The sequence below is a fragment of the Balaenoptera acutorostrata genome, chromosome 10, assembly GCF_949987535.1.
Source record: "Balaenoptera acutorostrata chromosome 10, mBalAcu1.1, whole genome shotgun sequence".
NCBI classification, from domain to species: Eukaryota; Metazoa; Chordata; class Mammalia; order Artiodactyla; family Balaenopteridae; genus Balaenoptera; species Balaenoptera acutorostrata.
In genome coordinates, this window is record NC_080073.1 from 69,790,999 (window position 1) to 69,816,939 (window position 25,941).

Genomic DNA, 25,941 nt, shown 5'->3' on the forward strand with positions numbered 1-25,941 from the left:
AAATTGGAAACAACCCAAATATCTGTTAAGAGGAGAATGGATGGTCACACAGTGGAATAGTACTCAGCCATAAAAAATAATGAACTACTGATAAAAGCAAGAACATGGAAGAAATCATCTCAAAAACCATTATGTTGAACAAAAGAAGCCAGATACCGAAAAAGTACACATTGTATGATTCCATTTAAATGGAGTTCATAAATAATCTATAGTGATAGAAATCAGAATGATGGTCGACTCTTGGTGGGAGATTGATTGGGAAGAGGCAAGAAGAGACTTTATAGGGTGATGAAAATGTTCTCTATTTGGACTGGGGCACTTTTTTACACAGATGTATACATGTGTCAAAACAGAACTGTGAGCTTATGTGTAGTCTAATGTAGGTAAGTCATATGTAAAACTAAATCCCTTCCACTGAGCGTAAATTCTGATGAGCAGAAACTGACAATAAATAGAAAAATAAGTAAGGTATTTGTTACCTTGACTGCGATAAGTGCTATGCAGGAGAACAAAGGAGGAAAGAAGGACACAGTTGTGCCCTGTTGGCAAGGGTGGGAACAGGAGCAGGTTTCAATCAGGGTAGTGAGCCGGGGTCACACTGAGAAGACGATGTTTGAGCAAAGTCCTGAAGGAGGAGAGGGGGTGAGCCATGCAGTTAATTTTTGGTAGTTAACACTCAGATTTTCAGAGGAAAGGAGTTGTTGTTAATAACGCCCCATATGCCCAGGTACCATGGCCCCTGCTGCCGTGTCTTGCTCCTGGGCTGCTGTGGATTATACTCCAGCTCCGTGCTCTTAGATCCTGGGAGGCTTCATTGTGCATCTCACACCCGACTCTGCTCTGCCGCTCCTGTTCCTCCCCGCCTGGCAAGGTGTGGAGGCCAAAGATGAAACTGGACAGACTTACGTAGCCTTTCATTGTCTTAAGAGGACGTTCCTTTTTTTCCTTTTAAAATGTAAACTTCGTATTGAAGTATAACATACACTTTTTAAAGTACATATGTCATTACATGCACAGCTCAATAAATTTCCCCTAAATAACCAGCACCCAAGTGGAACATTTCCAGCACTGCAGAAGTCCCCTTGTGTTCCCTTCTAGCCCCTCCCCTCACCCCCACAAGGGTAACTATTTTACTGACTTCTAACACCTCGATTAGTCTTGCCTGTCTCTAAACTTTATATAAATTGAATCATAGAGTAAGGATATTCCACTTTGCATTTTCATGCTACTGGTTTGGAGGGAACTGGGAGTGAGACCGATGCTGAATTTTTAGCGCTCACCCTGTTTGGGACTACCCCTTTCTTCAAGGTGCCTCCTGGCCCCATCTTCATAGATGCAGCAGCCTCATGTGTGATAGTTGAGACATATGAGACTCTTTCCAGCAACAGACATGTATGTGGGGACGCCCAGTCAGAATGCTGAGCTGAGCTGAGCTGCTTTCAGCGGACAGTTGAGAGCAGTGTGAGCATTTGGTGGGATGTCCAGTGCTGGATTTTCTCCCTTGTAGGAGGTAAGCTCTCCCAGGGCTAGTTGTAGCTTGTCATCTCCCGCACTGTAGGACCCGGCCTGCTCTCTCCCTGGTGGTAAACCAAGTGACACGTGCATGCCCACTTGCTCTCTCTCTCATCTGACCCCCCAAAAAATGAGAAATTATAACAGAGGAGAAATTGAGGTAGCCAACATAGTCAAGATGTTTGAGCCTAGATGAGGAGCCTCTGGGCCCCTGACATTGGCACTGGGGACCTTGGACTCCCTAGAGCCTGTTCACATACACAGTGTCTTGGTGACATGCTGCCTGGCTCTGTGGGTGGTCTTTGGGCAGGTCCTAGAAGGTGAAGTGTGTGCTGGACCTGGCCCCTCTCTGCCCCCATAACCTGAATACTCATATAGTTCAGGTTCATGTAATCTGAGGTCATAGCCAACAGCCACTCGTGTTTGTTAAATAAAAGTAATCCAAAAAAAAAAAAAAAAAAGAGTAATCCAGGAGCCTCAGGAAAGTAGAGCCGGTTTAGTGATATGTTGGTTTTTAAAATTAATTTTAGCCAGGCTGCCCCACGCTGAGTAGTGGACAGCCAGAGATCATTTTGAGTTAATATTTACCTTTTAGTCACTGCCCTGATTGACAGGCGCGGCGTCGGGAAGGGCTCCATGGTCAGCTGTTTCTCTGTGTCTTGGAAACAGCACGTCTCCTCTCACTCAGTCTGGAACATGGTCTTCATGAAGCAGAAAGGCCCCGCATGGGTCTCCGCTCTTTAGGAACCTCAGAAGAAGTCTTTCCTCTAACCTCCTCCCTGTCCTCACTGCCCTTTCTTTGTCAGGTGGTTTGACTTTTCTGGGTTTAGCCGAGGGGCCCCTCTACTTTTTTTTTTTTTTTTAATATTTATTTATTTATTTATTTGGCTGCGTTGGGTCTTCGCTGCTGCGCGGGCTTTCTCTAGTTGGCGGCGAGCGGGGGCTACTCTTCTTTGCTGTGCGTGGGCTTCTCATTGCGGTGGCTTCTCTTGTTGCGGAGTACGGGCTCTAAGCACGTGGGCCTCAGTAGTTGTGGCATGTGGGCTCAGTAGTTGTGGCTAGCAGGCTCTAGAGTGCAGGCTCAGTAGTTGTGGCGCATGGGCTTAGCTCCTCCACGGCATGTGGCATCTTCCTGGACCAGCGATCGAACCCACGTCCCCTGCATTGGCAGGCGGATTCTTAACCACTGCACCACCAGGGAAGTCCCGGGGCCCCTCTACTTTGTCCATGCTCAGCTGTGGTGGCCTTGTCTCAGCTGCTGCTATCAAATACTTGCCTGAAAATACCAGATGAATAACACCCAACAATAAGTTTCTATAGCACTTGAACCACTTAAAAATTAGTACATACAGGTGATCAGATGAATTCCTTGACACTTTTCTTAAAACTGTGTTTCTTTTTTTTTTTAATATATATATATTTTTAACTTTTTATTTTTGGCTGCATTGGGTCTTCGCTGCTGCACAGGCTTTCTTCTAGTTGCGGTGAGTGGGGGCTACTCTTCGTGGTGGTGCGCAGGCTTCTCATTGCAGTGGCTTCTCCTGTTGCGGAGCACGGGCTCTAGGTGCACGGGCTTCAGTAGTTGTGGCGTGTAGGCTCAGTAGTTGTGGCGTGTAGGCTCAGTAGTTGTGGCTCACGGGCTCTAGAACGCAGGCTCAGTAGCTGTGGCACACGGGCTTAATTGCTTCACGGCATGTGAGATCTTCCAGGACCAGGGCTCGAACCCGTGTCCCCTGCGTTGGCAGGCAGATTCTTAACCACTGCGCCACCAGGGAAGCCCAAAACTGTGTTTTTCTGGATGAAATATTTAACTCTTATTTTTATGAAGTTCTTTAGATGTATAGCTGAAAAGGTTTTTTTTTTCCCTTTTCTCAATCAGTTTACTTTTGTGATCAGAAAATATTATGTAAGGTATTCTTATGAGTTCAGTTTAAAAAAAAAAAAAAAAGACTGGAATCAGGTAAGCCAGAGGCTTTGGAAAATAGAAGGGCTGTCTGTAGTCTGATGCCTTGAATCCTCTCATGCCTGCCAGTCGTGCTGATTAATTCTGACCCAACAGATCACAAAATACAGAAATTGCCCTGCGATCACAGATGGTTCCTGGGAAATGCCTAAAGCAGTTAATGGACAAGTTAACTCTTGTCAGTTTAAGCAAAAGCGGTTCTTCCCAAAGCTGTAGGGGAGTGTTTGAGGCATAGGTGAGGCTGATTTTAGGCCCGAGATCTGGAGTTCTCAGAAAAATAAATACTTGACTGGGGCTACCACTCAGGTGGTACATTTTCTCAGCTAATAATGCCGGGCTTGACAGCATGTTCTTGTCAAGCCTGGAATGGGCAATTTGATTTTTATAAAGAGCTTTTGGGTTTCCTCTTTTTGGATGCTTTGCCTCTTAAAACAGCCATAAAATATCCCTTAAAATCTCACTCCCTCCAATCTGAGTCCTGGCTGCTGAATGCTGCATAATGACAACCAGAGACGCTGCCTTCATTGGAGACTGTGTTGCTGGCATGGTTTCCCGTTCCAGCTTAAATTATATGTTGGATTTTCTCAAGTGGGACGTTTAATGATCCTTCTGAACAGACTGTTTATGCTGAATGAAGCCCTTCAGAGAGCATTTGGGCCTCCCTTTCTCTGCTGCTTTTTGATGGTGCACTCAGCTCACAGTTTTTGACTGAATGTGTGAATTTTATCCTCCCAGCAGCCAGAACACTAAAACTAAACTCTCCTCCCACTCTCTGAAATGCTGGTGAGCTCTCCCACTGACTGTGAAAGCCATGGGCTAACGGGCAGGCCAGGCGTAAGGGCAGAACATGGGGAAACAACAACCCCCAATTCGAGGCCCCAAGAGAGGGTTCAGCATCCTGTCTGGTCCCTTTTCCCCCTGGACAGCTAAAGGTTTGGAACTGGCACAGTTACTGAGAGCTGTATCTTACCAACTTAAACCTCATGTTCAGTTTTCTTCCTTGAGACCAGAAGGTGGAAATGGAAAGCTTTGAAAATTGACTTTTATTTTTTAGGTACTTTTGGAATTAGGTTAGGTTTGGCTGCGAATAACAGAGATCTAAAATAACAGTGGCTTAAACAAGGTAGAAGTTTATTTGTTCCTCATATAATAACGATAATACTAGCTAACATTTGCATAATGCTTATTTTATGGCAGACATTGTTAGCACTTTTCGTGTATTGATTTGTTTAATCCTTACAATGTGCATTGACACTGGTAGGATATTACCACCTTAACAGATGAGGCGTTGAGGCACGGAAGGTAAAGAAAGTCACTTGCCTAAAGCCACATAGCTCGTGAGTGACAGAGCCAGGATTTGAGCCACACAGTCTGACTCCAGAGTCTGTGCTCTTAGCCATGTGCTCGTCTGTCTGACAGAAAAGCCACAGGTCACCAGGGCTGATGTGGCAGCTGTGCTCCCCAGTCTACTTGGGGACCCAGGCTCTTTCTCCCTTGTTACTCTGCTCTGTGTGGTTTCCATTCCCAGTGACATTCCCGCTGCAATGTTCTGGAATGGTAGAATGCCCAGGTAGGAAAAGACCCTTCACATTATTGTGGCACTCTGGATTTTCTTTTGGGAAGCGTGTATGAATAGTGGGAGTGGTTTTATCTTGAGCCTTCCTTGTGGGTTTCATTTTTTTCTTACAACCCTATTTTCTTTCTCTTTAATAAATTTATTATTTTTTTATTTTTGGCTGCGTTGGGTCTTCATTGCTGCACGCGGGCTTTCCCTAGTTGCGGCGAGTGGGGGCTACTCTTCGTTGCAGTGCACGAGCTTCTCATTGCAGTGGCTTCTCTTGTTGCGGAGCACGGGCTCTAGGCGCGAGGGCTTCAGTAGTTGTGGCATGCGGGCTCAGTAGTTGTGGCTCATGGGCTCAGTAGTTGTGGCTCACGGGCTCTAGAGCGCAGGCTCAGTAATTGTGGCACACGGGCTTAGTTGCTCCACAGCATGTGGAATCTTCCTGGACCAGGGATCAAACCCTGACCCCTGCAATGGCAGGCGGATTCTTAACCACTGCACCACCAGGGAAGTTCCACAACCCTATTTTCATAAAGAGGGAAACTACTGCCTTGGACGGTTGGTGTGATCAGTCTCGCTCACTAAAAAGGAGAACACACGCTTCCCTAGCGCACTGCTGGGGGTCTGGTCCTGGAGAGTGGTCTGGTGGTACCTGAGGTTAGGTCACTTGAACCTGTGGCCCAGAGTGGTTCTCATATGGTTCCTCTGGCCATTGTTCGCGGTAGTGGGAGTTGGAGGCACCTGGGTATCCATCCATGGAGGGAACGGATATGTAAAGGGGTGGTGCTCTGTGTGGGGCAGTGAACTAGAGGTCTGTACAGCAACACGGAAGGATCTTAGAAATGTAAGATGAAGCAACAAGAAAAAGGAAGATTCTGAGCTGGGTCTTAGAGCCCAGTATCACTTAATTAAATTAATAGTATATATATGGCCACCCCCACCCCCCCCACACACACACAAGCCCCCACTATATAGTAAGTGTTTAAGTTAGAAAAATAGAAAGATGGTATTTTCTGGAAGGATTTTTTTTTTACGTGGTTTCTCAAACGGACCTTTATATATTATCTGAAGTCTTCATTTCTTCAGGCTCAGTGTTGTTTTACAAAATCTTGTTTGTTCTTTTTTGGTGGTGAAAGGCAGATGTAGTCAATGGTAGCCCCTTTTTTCTAAAATCATGTGCATTTTTTCCTGACTATAAAAATTATGCTTATTGTAGAAATTTTGAATAGTAAGGCTTAAAGAAAATAAAAATTCTTTATCCCTACCACCTTGGGAATAAGCACTGTAAACCTTTGTGATCTATTTTGTCTTTCCTCTGTGATTATATAAACACATAAATATTGTATGTGCAGTAGTTGAGAGTAAACCATAAATAATTTTGTACTTTACTTCTTTCCCTCAATGCTGTGACATACTTTCCCGTGTCATTACAAATTCCTAGTAAACGTCATCTAAAATAAACTATATTGTGCCTACTGTGTGCCAGGTACTGTTGTTGACACTTTACTTGTATTAACTATGGACTTTTACACTGTTCCCAGGGTCATAGCTTTTCTGACAAAGCACCCCGCCCTCCCCAAAAGGGTCTTTACAGCCCTTGATGTCCACTAGAAAAACGCTGTTTATACAGGATGAGAATCTGAGAGTTGTTACACATTTCCCCAAGAAGGTCCAGATGTAGGTCTAAATAGAGTAATAATTCTTATAAATGAAAGAGAATACATTTCATCATATGCCCGTGTCTCTCTGCAGCACCAGGGTCTGCAGTGAACACCCTGTTTTCAAAACAGGGCTCCAAGGAGATAAGCTGCGTTTGGCACAGAACTCAAGGGCCTGAACATTTCCATGTGTGGCCTCTGACAGGCATGCAGGGGCCTGTAGGTTGAGGTGGCCTGTCTTGTCCACCTCTCTTTGGCAGGAAGGAAACATCACATGGCCTCTTCCTTCTTCTAGAAGACTCTTATGTTCTCCCTGCTTGTATCTCAGACCAGATAGACAACCTCTCACTCTTGTCACTTAGTGTGGGATTTCCATGAGAGGCTAATAGGCGATCCTCTTTAAAAGAGGTCTCGTGGCTAAAGAAGCTGGGGAAATGCTGGATAAGCAAGGTTAAGGAGATTTACTTAATGCAGAATGTCTAATAACTTCTCAGATCCTTTTGTGTGCTATGATCTTCGTGAATCTCCAAGATGAGGATATATAATGCAGCATTTCTCAACCATATTTGTCTGTGGAACCTTTTTTCTTGAGTATCCTATAGGAATGAGGTTTTGCAGAACCCATCTTGATAACTACCGGATTAGTGAGATTAAATCCTGGGAGCTTTCACGGGTTTGGGCCATCTTCCTTCACACACTCATCTTCACTTCTGAGTGGTGAGGCCGTGGGTCTGCCTTGTCAGAACTGGAGGATTCCATCTTTAAAATGAACTATGGGGGCTACCTGATCCCACCTTTTCTCACTACCTGTAAGTGTGAGTGTGCTAGACAGTTCAGTGAATTTCTGAAATCAAGGAATTTTTCCAGACCATCTCCAGGGGGCTGGATATAGCTCTTTTTTAAAATTTATTTATTTTTATTTTATTTTTGGCTGCGTTGGGTCTTTGTTGCTGCGCACGGCCTTTTCTCTGGTTGCGGCGAGTGGGGGCTACTCTTCGTTGCGGTGCGCGGGCTTCTCATTGGGTGGCTTCTCTTGTTGCGGAGCACAGGCTTTAGGTGCACGGGCTTCAGTAGTTGTGGCACGCGGGCTCAGTAGTTGTGGCGCACGGGCTTAGTTGCTCCGCGGCATGTGGGATCTTCCCGGACCAGGGCTCGAACCCGTGTCCCCTGCATTGGCAGGTGAACTCTTAACCACTGCGCCACCGAGGAAGCCCCTGGATATAGCTCTTTGAACGGGAGGCCTGAAGTATTTTTTTCCTCAAACTAAATGAACAAATGCAGTGGAAGAGGAAGATGTGTTGGCCCCAGCAAAGCTGGTGTGAGAAATGGCCTGTTCAGCGTTGTAAGGAGATCCTCAAGAGCCTTCCTGGGACACGTTTGCCCACCTGACAAGGGGACAGGGAGGGCAGGCCCCTGTTCCTTGGCATCGCGTTAGCCTGGCTCTCTCCTGGCCTTAAGGACCCCGTTGAAGATACTAGACTCTGTCTTTCTCTCTCCATTTTTTGGAGAAGACCTCTGGACTTTCTTCACCTTTTGTTTTACAGAAGAGGACGTGGAGAACTTTGACGTGACCAATTTGTCTCAGGACATGCTGCGAAGCATAGAAGCCGACAGCTTTTGGTGCATGAGCAAACTGCTGGATGGGATACAGGTGAGTGGTTCTGCCCTTGTGGGACACCTGGGTTGGGGCTCCCTGCAGCCCTTTGGGTTCCTTGTTGCTCTTCTGCATCAGACAGGGCCCCCCCACCCAGCATGGCTCCTCTCCTTTTTGGTCCATCCATCTTTACCTCGTTCATTAGCTTTACAGCTTTCAAAAGGCAGTGGTCTAGTGTCCCCTGGAGCCTAAGGAAGTCTCCGTGTTGCCCTGCCTTTGTCATCAGACGGTGCCCCTCCTTTCTTCTGTGCTCCCGGGCCATGCGGTTTGCCTCCACAGCACAGGGCTCTCTTAGGCTTTCCTCACACTCTGCTGTTCTGTGAGATTCCTTTGTTCCCCATAACACTGGCACCAGCCTCGGAAAAACAGCTTGTGTTTTATAAATGTATTTCAGTGAATTTGAGGGATGGTGGCACGACTGTTTGGTATCCCTGTTCATCCTGAGTCCTATGTTGTTTGCAGGATAACTACACCTTTGCACAACCAGGGATCCAGAAGAAGGTCAAGGCACTAGAAGAGCTTGTCAGTCGGATTGATGGTAGGTTCAGAGGAAGAATTCTCTAGCAGTAGCACAGTGTGATTCTGACACAAGCCTGTTATGCTTGTGGGCCGCCTCCTCAGCCCCCTTCCAAGCCACGACCCTTTTCAATTCACTCTGTGCTGTTGGCACTGGCATCCTTCCGCATCTCAACCGGAAGGCGAGGTGAGAACTCTGCTGTTACGTCAAGTTCTTTTCTCTCCTTAGTTTTCTACCACTGAGTTCTGTCAGTCCTCCTTCAGCATCTCTCCTCAAGTTCACTCTTTCTTCTCGATGTCCATAGCCACAGCTCTGGTCCAGCCTTGCTTGGGATTTTGCAACTTCCTCCTAGAAGGACTTGCCTCCTCCATACTCTTTGCTCTTCCACACCATCTATCACACACCTGCGTCTTTCCAAAGCACTGTTCTGGTCATGTCCCTCTTTTGCTCTGAAACCTCCCGTGCTCTCCATTGCTTTTAGCATCAAGTCTGTAGTCTGACCTTGTCCTTCATGCTGTGATGTGACTCAGGACTCCTGGGCTCCATGCCGGGTCCCCAGGTCTGGCTGATACCCCAGCAGGACGTCCCATAGCTCCCTGTGACCTGTCTGGGTGGGGAATATGAGTCGTGGCTTCCTGAAGCAGAATGTCTCTGAGGAACAGGAGCCCTGCAGTAAGTCCTTGGCTCTGGCATGGAATCATGGAGTGTTAGAACTGAAGGCAAGTCGGGAAGCCCTGCTGTTGACCGATGAGGAAACTGAGGCCCAGGGAAAGAAGTCGGAATTACTGTCACGTAGAGGTCTGACAGCGAGGTCTTCTGTTAAGAGGAATCTCTAGCACCAATTAATTCCACCAGTTACTACACAACTGTTAAGTCCCATTGTCTGGTTTTCTGTCATGGATTTTTCTGCTTCACCAAAGCATTCCCTTCCCCAGTATAGCGATTGTATATCTTTCTCCTTTCCCAGGTTCTCTTTCCATGAAAACCTTCCCTGATTTGTTCCACTCACTCCAGCTTCCTTTTATGACTTAGGATTTCAGTCTTCCCAGCATGTTTGATTATTTACTATTTTTATCCTGTGCATCGTATGTGGGATACTTTCAGCCTCTTTGCCTTATTGCCCTGGCCCAACTGTTAGCTCCATGATGGGGCCCACATCCAGCTCTCTTGCATCCCTCCTGGTACAAGGCCTGTGCTAAGCTGTCTGACAAGGGCCAGGTTCCAGAGGGTCTGAGCTGTGGTTTTTGCCACTGTCTGGCCTGTCCTTTTTTTTTTTCCTTTTTCCAGCCCTCAAAAATACCTGAAAAATACAGGCACAGTACTTTAGGATGGTGGATTTTTAAATGTATATATCTTTATGCTTTGAGTTATAGAAGTAATACTTACTCATTACAAAAATTTAGACACTTGAGAAAAACACAGGATAAAAAGTAAAAATCCTCCCCCTTCCTTAAATTCTACTCCCCAGAAATAACCATCATTGATAGTTACTCTTTCAAAAATTGTATTAAGTATTTGCCCCATGCAGGTGCTATTGTAAGCACTTTTATTTTCTCATTTTATTCTCCCCCAAACTTTCTGAGGTATGGATGATTATCTCCATTTATAGATTAGGAAACTGAGGAGGATAGTGATTTTTTTTTTTAATCCTGTCAAGCAGTATTTGAGGGGCTGTCATGTAGAACAGGGGTCAGGTTTGTTTGTGTTGCTCCAGAATACTACACCAATACCAAGGGGTGGGAGTGGGGAGGGAGCTAGTGTCTGCTAGTGTCGACAAGACACTTTCTGGTGAATCACTTAATACATCAGTGGGTGAGGCTGCCCTTGAGTGGAGTCGGTGAACCTCCTTCACTGGCGGTTTAAGACCCTGCTGGCTGCCATCTGTCAGGGATGCTGAAGAGGAATCCTCACTGGTGGGAGGATGGCCAAGGTGACCCGCACCGTTCTTTTCCATTCTGGCTTCTTCTCTGATGAGTAACAAGGTCAAGCAGGCAAATGAGCCTTATGTCTCCTGCTCTATGGCTGGAGCAGCCGTGCGAAGGAAGAAAGGTGTCTAGAATATCACTATGGGGTGTTCAAATAGTTCTACTACATGCAGAGCTGAGTAGTAACCATGCACTGTTGCTGCTCGGTGGTGGAGTCAAATGTAAAGGATGGTCAGATGCCGGTTTGGCCCCTCTGTGTCTGGCTTCTCCAGGGAGAGTGGCTGAAAAGAAATGGAAAGCACCTTTTTGGCTCATGTGACTCTTTCAGGGTCCAGTCCCCTAGGTTACTCTCAGGGGGCCAATGACACTTTCTGTTTCAGAGCAGGTACATAATCACTTCCGGAGGTACGAGGTCGAATACCTACAGTTTGCCTTTCGTTGGATGAACAACCTGCTTATGCGGGAGCTTCCCCTTCGCTGCACCATCCGCCTGTGGGACACATACCAGGTATGAGGAGACCCCTGCCCTCTCCATGCCAGGCTGTCCCTGAGGCACCCAGCTCCCTGGCGGGTGTGCAGTATAGCTGCTCAGAAGTTCCTGCCACCTCCTTTCTACCTCTGTGTCTGCCTTAGCCTCATGGGCAGGGCCTCTGCTAAATCTTTTCAGGCCTCTGCTCACCCAGCCATTAAAGGGGTGCTGTTCTGCTTTCCCACCTTGCAGAAGGATTGGCTCTGAGAGGGCTAGAGCCAGCTCCTTGTGAGGGCTTGGAGACCTAACAGTTTTTTCCCTTCCCAGTCTGAACCAGAAGGGTTCTCCCACTTTCATCTCTACGTGTGTGCAGCCTTCTTGATCAAGTGGAGGAAAGAGATCTTGGATGAGGAGGACTTTCAGGTGAGTGGCCTGGAGCTCAGCCCGCACTGGGGGTGAGTGTCAGAATGGGAGTCACCCCGCTAGTGGGGCTGTGTGCATAGAAGCTACCACAGCAGGTACCTGGCTGGAAAGAGCAAAGGAGAAAGGATGCTCACAAGAGGGTGCCCTTCCCAGTTGGCAGGAAGGCACTGGGGCCCAGAGTTCTTCAGCGTGAAAGGGTCTTAGTGCCAGAAAGGCTGCAGAGCAGCTGGGCGGGTCTAAGAGACCTTTCAGTCATTCGCTGACCAGCACTGGTTGAATGCCTGCAACATACTAGGCACCATTGAGGGAGTAGGACATACAGAAAGTAGAACAGAGAACTCTGCTCTTGTAGAGCTTACATACTAGTTGGGGAGAGACTTAAAGTAAACCAAAGCCTAGTAAATAGTAAATTAAAATGAATGTTAGAAGGAGATAAGAAATATAATTTTTTTAAAGGTAGAGCAGGATAAAGGGATTATTAGGTGGTAGGGGAGGGACAGGTTGCAATTTCAAAGTAGTCAGGATAGGCTCACTGAGAAGGTGACATTTGAGCAAAGGCTGGGAGAAGGTGAGGGAGCGAGCCATGTGGACATCTGGGGATCTGCGGGGAGAGCGTCCAGGCAGGAGGAACAGGCTTGCAGAGGCCATGGGGTCGCAATGTGCCTGGGCTGTTGGTGGAACCATGATGGTGGCCAGTGTGGCCTGGAGCAGAGTGGCCCAAGGGAAGAGTAGGAAGAAGTGAGGCCAGAGAAGTCACAAGGGACCCAGATCACGGAGGCCTTCGTAGCCAGAGTAAGGACTTCGGCTTTTACTCTGAGTGGAAGGGGAGCCATAAGAGGGTCTTGAGCAGAGGAGGGACATGATCTGACTTACGGTTTCAGAGGTTCACTCTGGTGTGGACTGCAGGTGTGGGCAAGGCTGGAAGCAGGGAGACCATCCAGGAGGCTAGTGTAAGTCGTCCAGGTAACACACGAGAGTGGCTTGGACCTGGATGGTGGAGTGGAGGTGTGACAAGCGGCCTGAGCTTGGATATAGAGCCAACAGGAATTCCTGAGGAATTGTGTGTCGAGTATGACAAAGGGATGAGTCAGAGTGGCTTTGCAGTTTGTGAGAAGCTGTAGGAGGAGCACGTTTACGGAGGAGGATCAGGAGTTCAGTTTTGGGCATGTCGAATCTTAAATGCCATTAGACATCCGAATGGAGAGGTAGCATAGGGAGATAAACCTTAGGGGTCTGGAGTCGAAAGAGAGAGCAGTCTGGACTGGACATGTATGTTTAGGAGCCTTTGGCTAGATGGTCTTTAAAGCCAGCGCCTTGCATGAGATCCGAAGGAGGTGGGAGTGGACAGAGGAGAGAAGAGGGCCAGGCCTGAGCCCTGCACCCTCCTACGCAAGAGGTCAGGGAGGCGAGGCAGACAGGCAAGGAGGCAGGGGGATGACCAGTGGGAGCCCAGCGTCCTGGAACCCGAGGTGGGGGATGTGAAGAAGACTGAAGAGGTGGCGGAAGCCAGGCAGCTGCTGCAGGGGGCCCAGGACAGGGGGACGGGGAGTGGGGATAGAGGAGACAGGTTGCCAGGCTCTGCCATCTGCAGAGAGAGAGGCCTGAAGGCAGTTCATGGTCGTAATCTCTGGGGGTGGCAGTGGGCTTTTGTTTTCCTGCTTTGTGCATTGCTGAACTGAGGGGTTTGGGGGTTGTTTTTGTTTTTGTTTTAATGGGTGTATATTCCTTTTAAAAATGGGAGGGGAAAAAGCCAGAGGAGGTTGAATGTTTTTCTAAGTTCTAACCGATACCGTAGGTGTTCTCAAGAACGGCGGCATCTCCAGGTGACCCCCGGGGAAGTCCCACTCTGTAATTGGTGTTAGGTGGTTAGAGCACAGAAGCCTGTTCAGCAGATAAATGGAAAGACAGGACCCAATTTGCCCAAGGAAGGGCTTTGGAAGAAAAAAGGACAGAGTGGGCTTCTGTGAGTAGGTGTTAGCTACGGGGCCGAGGATGCAGGCAGCGGATAAAGAGCCACAGCTTCTGCCAACCAGCAACATGTGTGACGCCCTAGGATAAATGAGGACAAGGGGCTGGACTGGCCACGTGCTGGGCGAGCTGTCAGTTTTGATAATGTGGTTGAGGTGGAGCAGGATATCGAGAGCACGACGTCTAATTTGGTTATCATGAGCCAGGCTCAGAGGGCCTTGTCATATGTGATAAAAGTGCTTCCGAGATTAGCTCAGGGAGGTGGACGTGATTCCTGGAATGGCTTTTAGCCATTCACAATATCGATAGAGTATAGGACAATAGTCTGTGACTTTAAAACTCTGGTAGACATGGAGGTATTCTATGCTGGGTAGCATATTCGATTATCTGATGGATCTGAGGTCTTTCTGCACTAACCCACAGAATGACAGTGGACTTTTTGTCAGCTTATTAGCACCTCAGCTAGTCCTACTCATAGAGGAGTCTCCCCTCTTTCCTTTAGACAAAACAGAATGGGTGATTAAAGTTCCTTCCAACTCCATAGTTCTATAATTCTATGAATAATAAAAGAAAAACTGCACCTGGCTGTGTTAGGATAGACGAGCGGTGTCCCTTAGGAGACAGAAGCATGGCACGGGTGTGAGGAACAAGGGCAGAAGAGCGTTGTGTGGGGTTGTGAGATGCTGTTCTGTGACCTCTGTAGAGAAAGAAGGCCCATACATCCTAACTGCTAAAGGGCTGCCTGCAATTAAATCACTGCAGAGGAAGCTCTGTCAGTGAATACAGGTATCCCAGAGAGCCAAACAGGCCTAGCCTGGGGGAGAGAAGTTTTTAGGGCTAAAAGCTGAGTGACTCGAAGAAAAACCAGGTGAAGTAGCTGCAGATATAAAAGTTAGAGTTGTGGCAGTTTCAGCAGACCGGCCATGTATCACCCTTAAAGAGCAGAGAAGGGGAGCCAGCTGAGGGTATAGGGTGAAGCAGCAACCCTCCTTCTAAAGTTGGGGACTGTGCAGAATAGTACGGTGGTTAAGCCACGGTCTCTGGGGCCAGTCTGCCTGGGGTCAAATCCTAGCTCTGCCATTTTTCTAGGTGTGCAACCTTAAGCATGTAAATTGGCCCTCTATGCCTCAGTTTTCTTACCTGTAAAATGGGGATGAGAGTACTTACCTCCTAGGACTATTATGAGGATTATACAAATCACTACATGTGAAGCTGTTAGAATGGTATACTTTGCATATGGCCCTCAAAACAGTGAGCTTATTATCAGTAATATTACTTCCTGCAATGTACTCTGAGTCCGGGGAGCAGTGAAGTGAAGACAGCTTTAGAAACCCAAGTCTCTAAGTGGTTTTAAACTTACCTGAGTAAACCGTGCTGGGCTAATCCTGGGTGAAACCAAGCTGGATGACCAAATGGGGCTGGAGAGGAGGTGTTCAGAGGGTGCAGGGGCAAAGGGCGGTGCCCCAGCTGTGGTGAGAGTGCCCAGAAGAAAGGCACCTGCCTCTCCCTAGCTGGGCGATTGTCTGGGGTCTGCCTGGGAGAGGGGACCAAAAACTGACACAGGAGGCTCACTTTAAGAGGTTTCTGGGACTTCCCTGGTGGTCCAGCGGTTGGGACTCTGCACTCCCACTGCAGGGAGCACGGGTTTGATCCCTGCTAAGGGAACTAGGATCCCACATCACAGCGTGGCCAACAACAACAAAAAAAAGAAGTTTCCTTCCTGAGACCTCTGAGCAAGGGAACCTCAGGCGTGTCCGTGCACAGGTGCTGTAGGGGCAGAATGGCCCCGTCCTCTGGGCCATAGGCTGCTTCAAATGAGAGCTTCCAGCAGATCTGCACCAAGGCTCTTTCATGGTAGAGGGGGCCTCGGCGATTCTGGCCCTCAGCCTGGGCTGGCGTAATAGAATAATGGTGATAATGTTAGGTTGCATCTTATGAAATTATCTTTATAGGTCAAAACAATCAAGTATTGGCAATTTAATAAGGTTCAATCTAATAATAACTAATTCTTAGTACTTTTAATGTACCAGGCACTATCCTAAATGTCTCTCTGTGTTAATTCATTGCAACAGTCCCACAAGATAAGTTGTAATTACTACCCCCATTTCACAAATGGGGAAACTGAGTCACGGAGAGATTGACTAGGCCAAGATCACCCAGGGAGTAAGTGTAGAGACCTGGAATCTGTGCTCTGGGCATGGATTATGCTCTGCTGCCTCTCCCTCAGGGCCTGGCCAGGCACTTCCTGGGGCATGTGAGCTCGTTTTACATGGTACCTGCTCACGGGCAAGGTTCTTCCTCCCCCTCCCCCTCCTCCATTATTATGGAGGTAATAATTTCCTAGATACGTTATTTTATGTAAGTCAGAGAGAACAGGCACTTGAGCAAATGCCTGGTCACCTGCAGCCTAAAACGTCGCCTCGGGAAAAGCAGCATCTTTGAGAGTCTAGGAGAGCATGGGACCCCACAGATGGCTAAGAAGTGATGTTGAGAAGCCCCGCGCAGGGAACTCTAAGACTAATAACCACAGTTCCTTTAAATACATAAAAAGGGAACTGACAGAGGAGTTGTGGGACCAGCTGATGACTCTAAACCAGAGTAGCAGCTCGTCTCAGAATCCTTTGCTTTCATCTTATGGAAGAAAACCTTGGAGAGATTCCCACTCTGAAAGTGACTTTTGTAGGAGATAGGTCAGAGTTATTAAATGAAATAGTGCTAAGTCCGTGGGATGTTCCAGGCCTAAATAACAAACTAAATGTAAATAAATCCCTTGAACCAGATGGCGTCCACCCACCACTTCTGCAGGAACTCAAGGGTAGGACTGTGAAACATTGCCCAAATGCAGGCCCCATCTTCACAGATATCCAGTAAATTGCCAGTTTGAATCCTGCCCAGAAGAAGGGTTCAGAGACAACGCTGGGACCTAAAGATCTTCCACCAAGAACAAGCTGGTGTGAGAAAGGGCACGATTCCTCAACATGTAAACAAAACAAACATTGGAGGGGGACTCGGCTTTCTCTGGTGGGGGAACTTGCTAAACGTACTAGGTGCTTTGACAACAGGGAAGCCTATGAATACGTTTGACTGAAAAAGTTTGCATACAAGGACATGTTTTTGAAAGTTTTTATTGAGACCAAGGGAATTGTTTTGCTACCTCACTGATTATCAAAACAAGAGGGATTTGTTTCAAAATACTTATTTGACTAGGAAAGTATTTTTACATGCCTGAATACACTTAACATTTGCAAAGAATGTTCCAGTATTGCTAGGTGATTCTGTATACAGTGTCATATTTAATAGTATATATTTAATGTGACCTGTAAGTTCTTTGCTGTTAATTATTACTCGTCCTCTTTGGTTGTCCTTGGCCCTTATTACCGAGTAAAATTAATCAACTCTTCCGGATTTCCTTCAAACAGCCTCTTCTATGACTTCTTTTCTTTTCATTCCTTCTCCATCATGCCCCACTTTTCTTACTCCAGGCATGCAGCATATAGTATAGTGATTATGAGCACAAGCTCTAGAACCAGATTGCCTGGGTTCCAATCCCAGCCTAGCACTACGCTCTGACCCCAGGCAACTTCCTTAACTTCTGTGCCTCAGTTTCCTCATCTGTAAGATGGAGGTAATAATATATGTGCCTCATAGAGTTGATGTGAGGATTAAATGTGGTAATAGAGTACGTGTGAAGAACCCCATCTGGTGAGTAGTAAGTGCTCAGTAAATGATAATTACCATTATGAAGACTATTATCTTTCATGGTCCCCCTCTTCCTCATCAATTCTTCCATCTGTTGGACATTCTCTAATGACTTTCCCCTGCATTTTTTTCTTACCAAGGCCTCTTTGCTTTTTACCTACTACCCCTTCTCCTTTGGCACCCTTGTCTAATTGTTGTCTTCCCCCCACCCCCTCACACATGGTTCAGATTCTTCCTCTGCAATATTCCGTTTCCTTTGGAATCTGTGGATTCTCAGAAGGTACCTTTTTCAGCCATTTCGAGCTTTTCTTTTCTGAAAGCCATTGCCCCCTTCTGTTAACGTGGAAACACTCTCTGCTGTTTGCCCCACAAGCTGTCTTCTCACAGCTGTAGTGTTTCACCTGACTGCATGTTACACTTAGTGCTCCCATGAGCTGGCTTTGTAACAAATGTTCAGTTGTTCCCCACCCTAGCAGTGTCTCTTCTCTACCCCTTGATTAAAGCACCTGATTTGTGATTAACACCTTCTTTCCCCACACATGATAATTTGGTTTCTACTTCTTTATCCCTAATTTATCAATGCATGGGCAGGGTTCCCATTGTTACAGCATTGTGTGGGCAGTGCAGCCCCTAGGCATGGCCACCAGGTGGCAGAATGGTTCCTCCACCTAAGCCTCCCTGCCCTTGGGAGAGGTGGGAGGTTGACTTGGTCAGGGGAAGAAATATTTTAAGGCTTCTGGGAGGTTTCTAGCAAGACTAGAAAAATTGGAAATTACAGGTAGAGCTTCTCCTATCAAAGAATATTCTCTTCTAGAGAGGTCACCCCTTTGTTGGTTATTTTTGCTTGTCAATTATGCAAGTGTGTGTAACCAGTATAGAAAAATTAGAAATATGAATAAGCAAAAAGAAAAAAAAAAAGTTACCTGAAATCTTACCATACAAAGGTGATATATCTCCTTCCAGACATTTTGCCATGCAAATCCATATGAATAAAAACATATTGTACGTACGTAACTGTTAATGGAAACATTTTGTATACGTTGTTTTTGTAACCTCTTTTTATCACTGTACAAAATATAGTGGGTGTTCTATAATGTCAGAAAGCATAAATCTATATGATTTTCCCCATTTTTGTATTTTTTTCACATTACATGAGTACATGCTTGTGCAGAAATTGTGAAAACATTAAAATAATAACTTGAGTGCAGGGTTTTCCAATTTACAGATTTATCTTTTTTTTTTTTGGCTGTGCCACACAGGCCCTCGGCAGTGAAAGTGCCAGTGAAAGCACGGAGTCCTAACCACTGGACCACCAGGGAATTCCCTTGACTTATGGCTTTGAGTTCTGTTCTCAGGCTTGGAAATCTCAGGGACAGGAGTTACAATTAACAAAGTTTGTTGAATGAGAGTATTCAGTGCTGGTAGAGATCTAGGGAAATGAGCATTTTTCTGAGTGAGCTTTAAGTACCTTTAAAATGTTCATGCCCTTTGATACAGTAATTGCATTCCTAGGAATTTAGCCCAAGGAAATCATCTAAAATATGGCTTTTTGCACAAGGCTGTTCATTATAATTTCATTATAGTGAAAAACCAGAAATGATTAAATGCTCAAAGCAGGAAGATGTAAATTATGGTACATCTGCATCATGGAAAATTCTTTGGCCATTGAAAATGTCTAAAAGGAGTTTTTAATATTAGAGGAAATGCTTATGATAAATGCTAAACAGATTCAAAATTATTTTGAGAAAGTATTTCAACTGTGTAAAATGTGCAGAAGAACTAGAAGGAAATATACCAAAATGTTTAAACATGGCTTCCTCTTGATTATGAAGTTAAGGGTAATTTATTTTCTGAGTTTTTACTTTTTACAAAGTAAACAAAACTTTAAACTTCCAGAGAATGTGTATTACTCGAAAAAAAATTTTATAAGTAGGTAATATACAAAGACTTTATTGTAATAATTGAAAACAAGGGGACGTATGATGAGAAAAAGTGAAAGTCTCCCATCCCCAAAGGTAACCACTGTTAACAGTTTACCACCTAGCCTTCTAAAAATTTTATATACCTATGTACATATACAAACATATAGTTGTGTTTTTTCTTTTACCTCAGTGGGATCGTACTATGAGTATTTTTCTGCAACTTGCTTGTTTCCCCCCCCCCCCCCCCCGCCAAAATGTCTTTGATATCTTTGCACCTTGGCACATGTAGTCCTGCTTCATTTTACAGGTGATGCCTTGTACTTCATGATTTGGATAACTGGTTTATCTAAGTGTCCCACACTGACAGACACTTCCCTCGTGTCCTTTTCCCCACTATTTGAAGCAATGATGCAGTGCAGACCCTTGTACAGGAGTGCGGATATTTCCTGAGGAGAGGTACATAGAAGTTGAGTTGCTGGATCAGAGACCATGTGCATTTCTGGTTTTTTGTTTTGTTTTGGTTTTGGTTGGTTGGTTTGTTTTGGCCGCACTGCCACAACTTGGCGGGATCTTAGTTCCCTGACCAGGGATCGAAACCGGCCCCCCGGCAGTGAAAGCTCCAAGTCCTAACCACTGGGCCAGCAGGGAATTCCCTGCATTTCTGGTTTTGATAGATGTGGCCTGTGTTTGTTAAGATGATATAAACTTGTCTCTTGAAACCAAGACCAGAGAATAACAGTGGCGTAAAACAAGGTAGTTGTTTACTTCTCTTCAACTAACAGTCTGAGTGTAAGAGTCCAGGGCTAACAGGCTCACATGGCTCCAGAGTAGCAGGGACTCGGATTTCTTCTCTCATGTTGCTCTGCCATCTTCAACACATAGCTTTATTCTTACGGTCTAAGATGACCACTTCCACTCCTCCATTCATAGCCATTTTCTAGGAAGGAGAGAAGGGTAAGCTTAGGGCAGAACCCAGGAGTTACACTGTCTCCAAAATTGGCCAGAACTTAATCATGCTGGCCATGCATAGCCTTGATGTGCTTAGGCAGCTTTGTGCCCCGCTAAATTTCTATTACTAAAGGAAGAAATTTTATAAAAGATATGCAGGACCTCTACACTGAAAACCACAAAGCATTGCTGGATGGTGCAATTCAGCCAAAGGCAGGGTTCTAGCATGTTGGTGGGCCATTGATATTTTATATATATCTATTCGCATCTGTTTTTTCCATTTGGTGGTCTTCCTTTTTTTCTTACTGATTTGTAGGTACTCCTATTTTTATTGTGGATATTAACCTTTTGTCTTTTATAAGTGTTATATTTTCTTACAGTCAGTTTCTTATATTTCAACCTTGTTTTTGTGCCTCCACATATTGAGGTTTCAAAATTGTATCAAATCTGTCAGCCTCTTTTTGTCTCTGGGTTTTGTCTTGCTACTATTTCTTTAATACTCAGAAAAATAAGAAGAATATCCAGTTCAGAAAGAAGACAGAGAAAGAACACAGAGTAGCAGCAGAAGCATGGGTAGCTAAATTACAGAGATAACCTAAAGTCTCACATTCATTTTTTAAAAAATTTATTTAATTAATTTATTTATTATAAATTTATTTATTTTATTTATTTATTTTTGCCTGCGTTGGGTCTTCGTTGCTGCGCGCGGTCTGTCTCTAGTTGCGGCGAGTGGGGGCTTCGTTGCAGCAGGTGGGTTTTTCATTGCGGTGGCTTCTCTTGTCAGAGCATGGGCTCTAGGCGCACGGGCTTCAGTAGTTGTGGCTCGTGGGCTCTAGAGCACAGGCTCAGTAGCTGTGGCGCACGGGCTTAGTTGCTCCGCGGCATGTGGGATCTTCCCGGACCAGGGCTCGAACCCGTGTCCCCTGCATTGGCAGGCGGATTCTTAACCACTGCGCCACCAGGGAAATCCTCACATTCATCTTTTACTCTAATATCCTCTTTAACAGGCTATCTCCATGGAGCTGTTTGAGGGACCTGGGCTTTGAAAACTGAATAAGATTTAGATAGGGAGAGGAGAAAAGAGGAGGTGTTCCAAGCGAAAGGAACAATCTAAATTAAACCCTGGAGGCACAGATAAACGTGGCTGAAGTGGACCTGGCTGGATGAGGCTCATGTGTTGGTAACAGTGGGAAATCAGCTGGACAGGTCGGTTGAGGAGAGTCTTTGGAGAACAGGGCAGAGGATAAATAAAGTGATTACAAGTGAACACTGGGATTCAGAGAAAGATGTCAAATGCAAAAGGGTACATAGCAGCCTTATCAATAAAGGTTTTGTTTTGTTTTGTTTCCTTAAAGGAAACAAATTAAGTATCTAATAAAAGGGAAAAAGGGAAATGGTTGAGTCAATTAGGGTATAGCCACATGCTAGAATACTGACATTGAGAATAATCATTTTTGAAGGCTGCATGGAAAAACACAAAAATTATAGTAAAAAAGGATGGTTAAAAAGCATGTAAAATCATAATTATGATTACAGCTATTTAAAGAAATATGCATGTGAAAAAAAAGACTGAAAAGGAATACTTTGAAATTAAGAGAGGTATATTTGGATGATGAGTGATTATTTTTCTCTTTTAAAGATCCTTATTTATTGTTGTCATTCTCTATTTATAATATTATTAAAGAGGCAGGTGTTAGTGGATCAGAGACTCAGCAGAGGCTATTCAAGGCTTCCTGAAGGTGAATTAGGGGCCAAGGGCTGTGTGCCGCCTGGGAGGAGGGAGATCAGACCCTTGGGATGCATGACCCAGGAGAAGGGGCTCCATTCCAGGGCCTGCCGGTCCCTTGGTCAGTGATAAAATGATGGAAGTCCTTTCTTGCATTCCAGGGTCTCCTCATGCTGCTACAAAACCTACCTACGATACACTGGGGCAACGAAGAGATTGGGCTGCTCCTCGCTGAGGCGTATAGACTCAAGTACATGTTTGCCGACGCCCCCAATCACTACCGCCGATAGGTGCTGTCTCCCCGCGGGGACCCAGACTGCCCCCATCTCTGATGGCAATCTGATCACTGTGGCCACTGTGCGAGCCGTGGACCCCGGCCAGGAACCACTCCTGCTGTAAAAAGCTCACATCCGCCGCCCAGGTCTTAACTTTTTGGCGTGCCTGTCCGCCACTCCATGTCTCCAGATGGCTCTCCTGGACCACTATCAGTATTCCATGACGTGTGGATGGGCCCAGCTCTGGGAGAGGACAGAAAAGGAGGTACAGGGTTGTCCTCCCCTTTAAAAGAAACTGGACAGAAGAAGGGGAAGGCTCAGGGTCTCAAGTCACATTGCCCTACATGGACTGGCTGTCTCTTGCCTCCCAGCTCCAACTGATACTGTTGCTTTTTCGTGACATAGTTTGATTTGCTCACAGGTCAAAAACACCTTATGTTTTCAAAAGACTCCTGGCCCCTCCTCTCTACCCCCAATTCCTAGCCTTTCTCCTGCCCAAGTCTGAGCCAGTGAGGGGCAGCTTTTTAAGACCATTGTTCTCAGATGGAGGAAGCACTGGATGCTTATAACTCTGGGAAGAGGTCTACACCCACTGGCTGGGAATTTCATTTTTCCTTTTCTCACCAGACATCTGTATGTGTGCCTGCGTCTGTGTGTGTATGTGGGTATACACACCCATCAGCATTTAGTTACACGTCTGAATGTCTGTGTCCAGACTATCCCCATTGCAACCAGCTGGGAAGGGCCCCAGTGACCACATACACAAGCATCCCTTGAGAAGGATCAGGGCAGGGGAGGGAGAAGGGGCTTTTTACCTCTCCAGACCCTTTTTCCATGATGACCCACTCCAAGATATTATGTGTAAATTGTGTTATTATGTATATGGGTAAAGATGTATAAATATATGTCTTCTTTGTAGCAGATATGATTTTATATTTATAATGTGCATCAACATGTGAAAGCAATCTAGGTCACTAGCACAAATGAAGTTGCCAGGCAGGTGGCTTCAGCACCTCCAGGTTGGTTTCTGGGTGCCCTCCTGTGAGGGAGTGAATGGGAGTCTGCTAGAGTGAGCACAGCCAAGCAGATGGAGCTGCTTTGAAGACCGGGTGGCAGCCAACCCAAGCATCAGTGTCTCAGAGTTTTTCTCTCCCCGCCCCCCGCCCCTCAATCCCTGCCCCAGGCCTTTGTGGAGCATCTGCCGTGCTCCTTACACGTCTTCAGCGGTCAGAGCTCCCCACCCTTCACCCCTAGCAGCCTCCCAGAGAGAGGACTACAGAGGCAGAAGCCCTTCTGCATGTTTCAGCCCCCGCCTTTCCCCTGGAAGCTGGGGAGGGCTTTTGTTTTTACATTTTTAAGTCAGCATTGTATTCAAGACAGAAGCTGTGACTGACTGTCAGTGCCAAGGAGAGGGGTTCCTGTGTGTCCCTGGGGTTTTGGGCTCTTCCCAGAGAGAGGTGTTCGGTGTCCCCCACTGTAACCATCGCACCCCACACAGCTCATGAGATGTGTGACCTGTGTTGGATGTTGGGTGTTTGGTAGTGAAGAGGTGGCAGGCAGCCGGCACCCTCGTGGAAAGCCAGGCAGTTTTCCCCTGTGGGTAAGGCCCTGAGTCTGCCAGTGAAGCCCACCACACTGGCATGTTACATTTCTCATCGGGAGCTGTTTCTCAGGCATTCTTTCTAGCCCTTTCCTTTTCCCCTTCAGTGTGCCTCAATAGTCTCCTTCACAGAGTGAGAGGGCTGTGACCCTCCCTCGATGGACTAACTAAAGAAAGACACTTGTGTTCCCAAGTGGTGGTTTTATTTTTTTAGTTTTTATGTTTGTATGGGAAATTGTGGATAAAGTGAAAGAATTGTAAATAAACAGTGTATTTCCTCCTCCACTGCTGATTTTTCTGCCATGGATTTGTGTAACCTGGAACCTAACGTCTCCTTTTCTCAGGTTCTTCGTGCTGACGCCAGTAAGTACGGGGGAGAAGCCTTCTGTAGGGCAGGCAGGGGACCAACAGAAGATAAGGCAGCCTCGGAGGATGCGGCAAACACTCGCCGAGCACCTCCTCTGTGCAGGACACTGTGGAAACTACAACAATGAGTAACGTGGTCCCTCCTAGCTGACGTTTATAGGGCGCCTTGCCGTGTGCCAAGCACTGTGAAAAACACTTGAGGATTATTTAATTTATCCAAAAAGGAGTATATAATGTAATGGAGGTTAGAAAATGGACTAGAATTTCAGTGCTGTATGAAAGCCTAGAGATATCTAGCTCAACAACCCTCACTGTTCACAGAGGAAAACCCAACCCAAGGCCAAGGAAGGGAGCATCGGAATGAGAACTAGAGGACAGGTCTTCCAGCTTACCTGCACTGTGTTTTTCCCACCAAATCATGCAGAACTCAAATGTTTTCCAAGACTGGCCCTCCATTTAGGGTTTTCATTAAGGTTTTGGTTTTGGGGTTGTTGGTTGTTTTTGTTTGTTTGTGTTTTGTTTTGTTTTGTTGGTTGGTTTTTCTCTTGGTAACCTTACTGTGAAACGTCTCAAGGAAGGCAGTTGACTGCACTTTTCTTCTACAAAGAATAGGTTGGAATGGTGGTTTCTCCACCCAGAACGTCTTCCTGGGAATCCCTGGAGAGTGTTTCTTGGTTTCAGTCATTAGGAGCTATATTAGGATTAGATTCAGCTACATGTAACACAAACCAAAAATAACAGCAGGGTTTACACAACATGGGAATTTACTTCTCCCTACCATGAAAGTCCAGAAGTAGGCAACCCAGGGCTGGTGTGCTGAGTCTGTTTCACAAAGTCTTTAGGAACCTGGACTCCTCCAGGTCTTCATGGTCAAGGTGGCAGCTAGCACTCCAGCTACTACATCCACTTTCCAAGCAACAAGATGGATTAAAGAAAGGAGACAAAAAAGAGTGCAGGAAGTGTGTGAGCAGTGTTCTATAGAAGGTTCCTGAAGGCTGCTCCATAATATCTCCTCTTACAACTCACAGGCTAGGACTTAGTCCCATGGTAGGTCACACCTAGTTGCAAGGGAGGTTGGGGGATTAGTCTATTCCAGGCCACCATTTGCCTGGCTCAGAATCAGGATTCTATACCATGGAGGAAGGGGAGAACAGATACTAGGATTCAGGGAGCAATCTGCACAATAAGAACTTACGAAAATAAGTTGAAAATGGAGACCAGACTTTCCCATAAGCATATGGGGGTGGGGGGTAAATCTGACTGAAATTCAAGTGATTGTTCACGATTAACCTTAGAATTTAACCTTTTTCATAAAACATGGACAGTCGGGACTTCCCGGGTGGCACAGTGGTTAAGAATTCGCCTGCGAATGCAGGGGACACGGGTTCGAGCCCTGGTCCGGGAAGATCCCATGTGCCGCAGAGCAGCTAAGCCCATGGGCCACGACTACTGAGCCTGTGCTCCTAGAGCTCGTGCTCTCTGCAACAAGAGAAGCCACAGCAATGAGAAGCCCATGCACCGCAACGAAGAGTAGCCCCCGCTCGCTGCAACTAGAGAAAGCCCGTGCGCAGCAATGAAGACCTAATACAGCCAATAAATAAATTAATTAAAATTAACAAAATGAAACAAAACATGGACAGTATTTCTACTTGGTGTTATTTGGACCAAGACCATTAATTGTTCCTGAGGCTGGTAGAGAAAATAACTGACCTGGACTAGCCTTCATTCAAAAATTCTGTTTTTCATTTATGTAGG

At 46.1% G+C, this 25,941-nt stretch overlaps 1 protein-coding gene across 1 annotated transcript in view; it reads left to right on the forward strand.

Annotated features, from left to right (window-relative positions):
• Positions 1-24,105, forward strand: part of TBC1D22B (TBC1 domain family member 22B) — a 64,044-nt gene extending 39,939 nt beyond the window's left edge. The window contains exons 9-13 of the mRNA XM_007197937.2: positions 8,239-8,345; positions 8,811-8,886; positions 11,171-11,298; positions 11,587-11,682; positions 22,107-24,105. Of these exons, the coding sequence (XP_007197999.1) occupies positions 8,239-8,345; positions 8,811-8,886; positions 11,171-11,298; positions 11,587-11,682; positions 22,107-22,235 (536 nt within the window). The 3' untranslated portion in view covers positions 22,236-24,105. The remainder of the gene's footprint in view (positions 1-8,238; positions 8,346-8,810; positions 8,887-11,170; positions 11,299-11,586; positions 11,683-22,106) is intronic.
• The last annotated feature ends 1,836 nt before the right edge of the window (positions 24,106-25,941 follow it).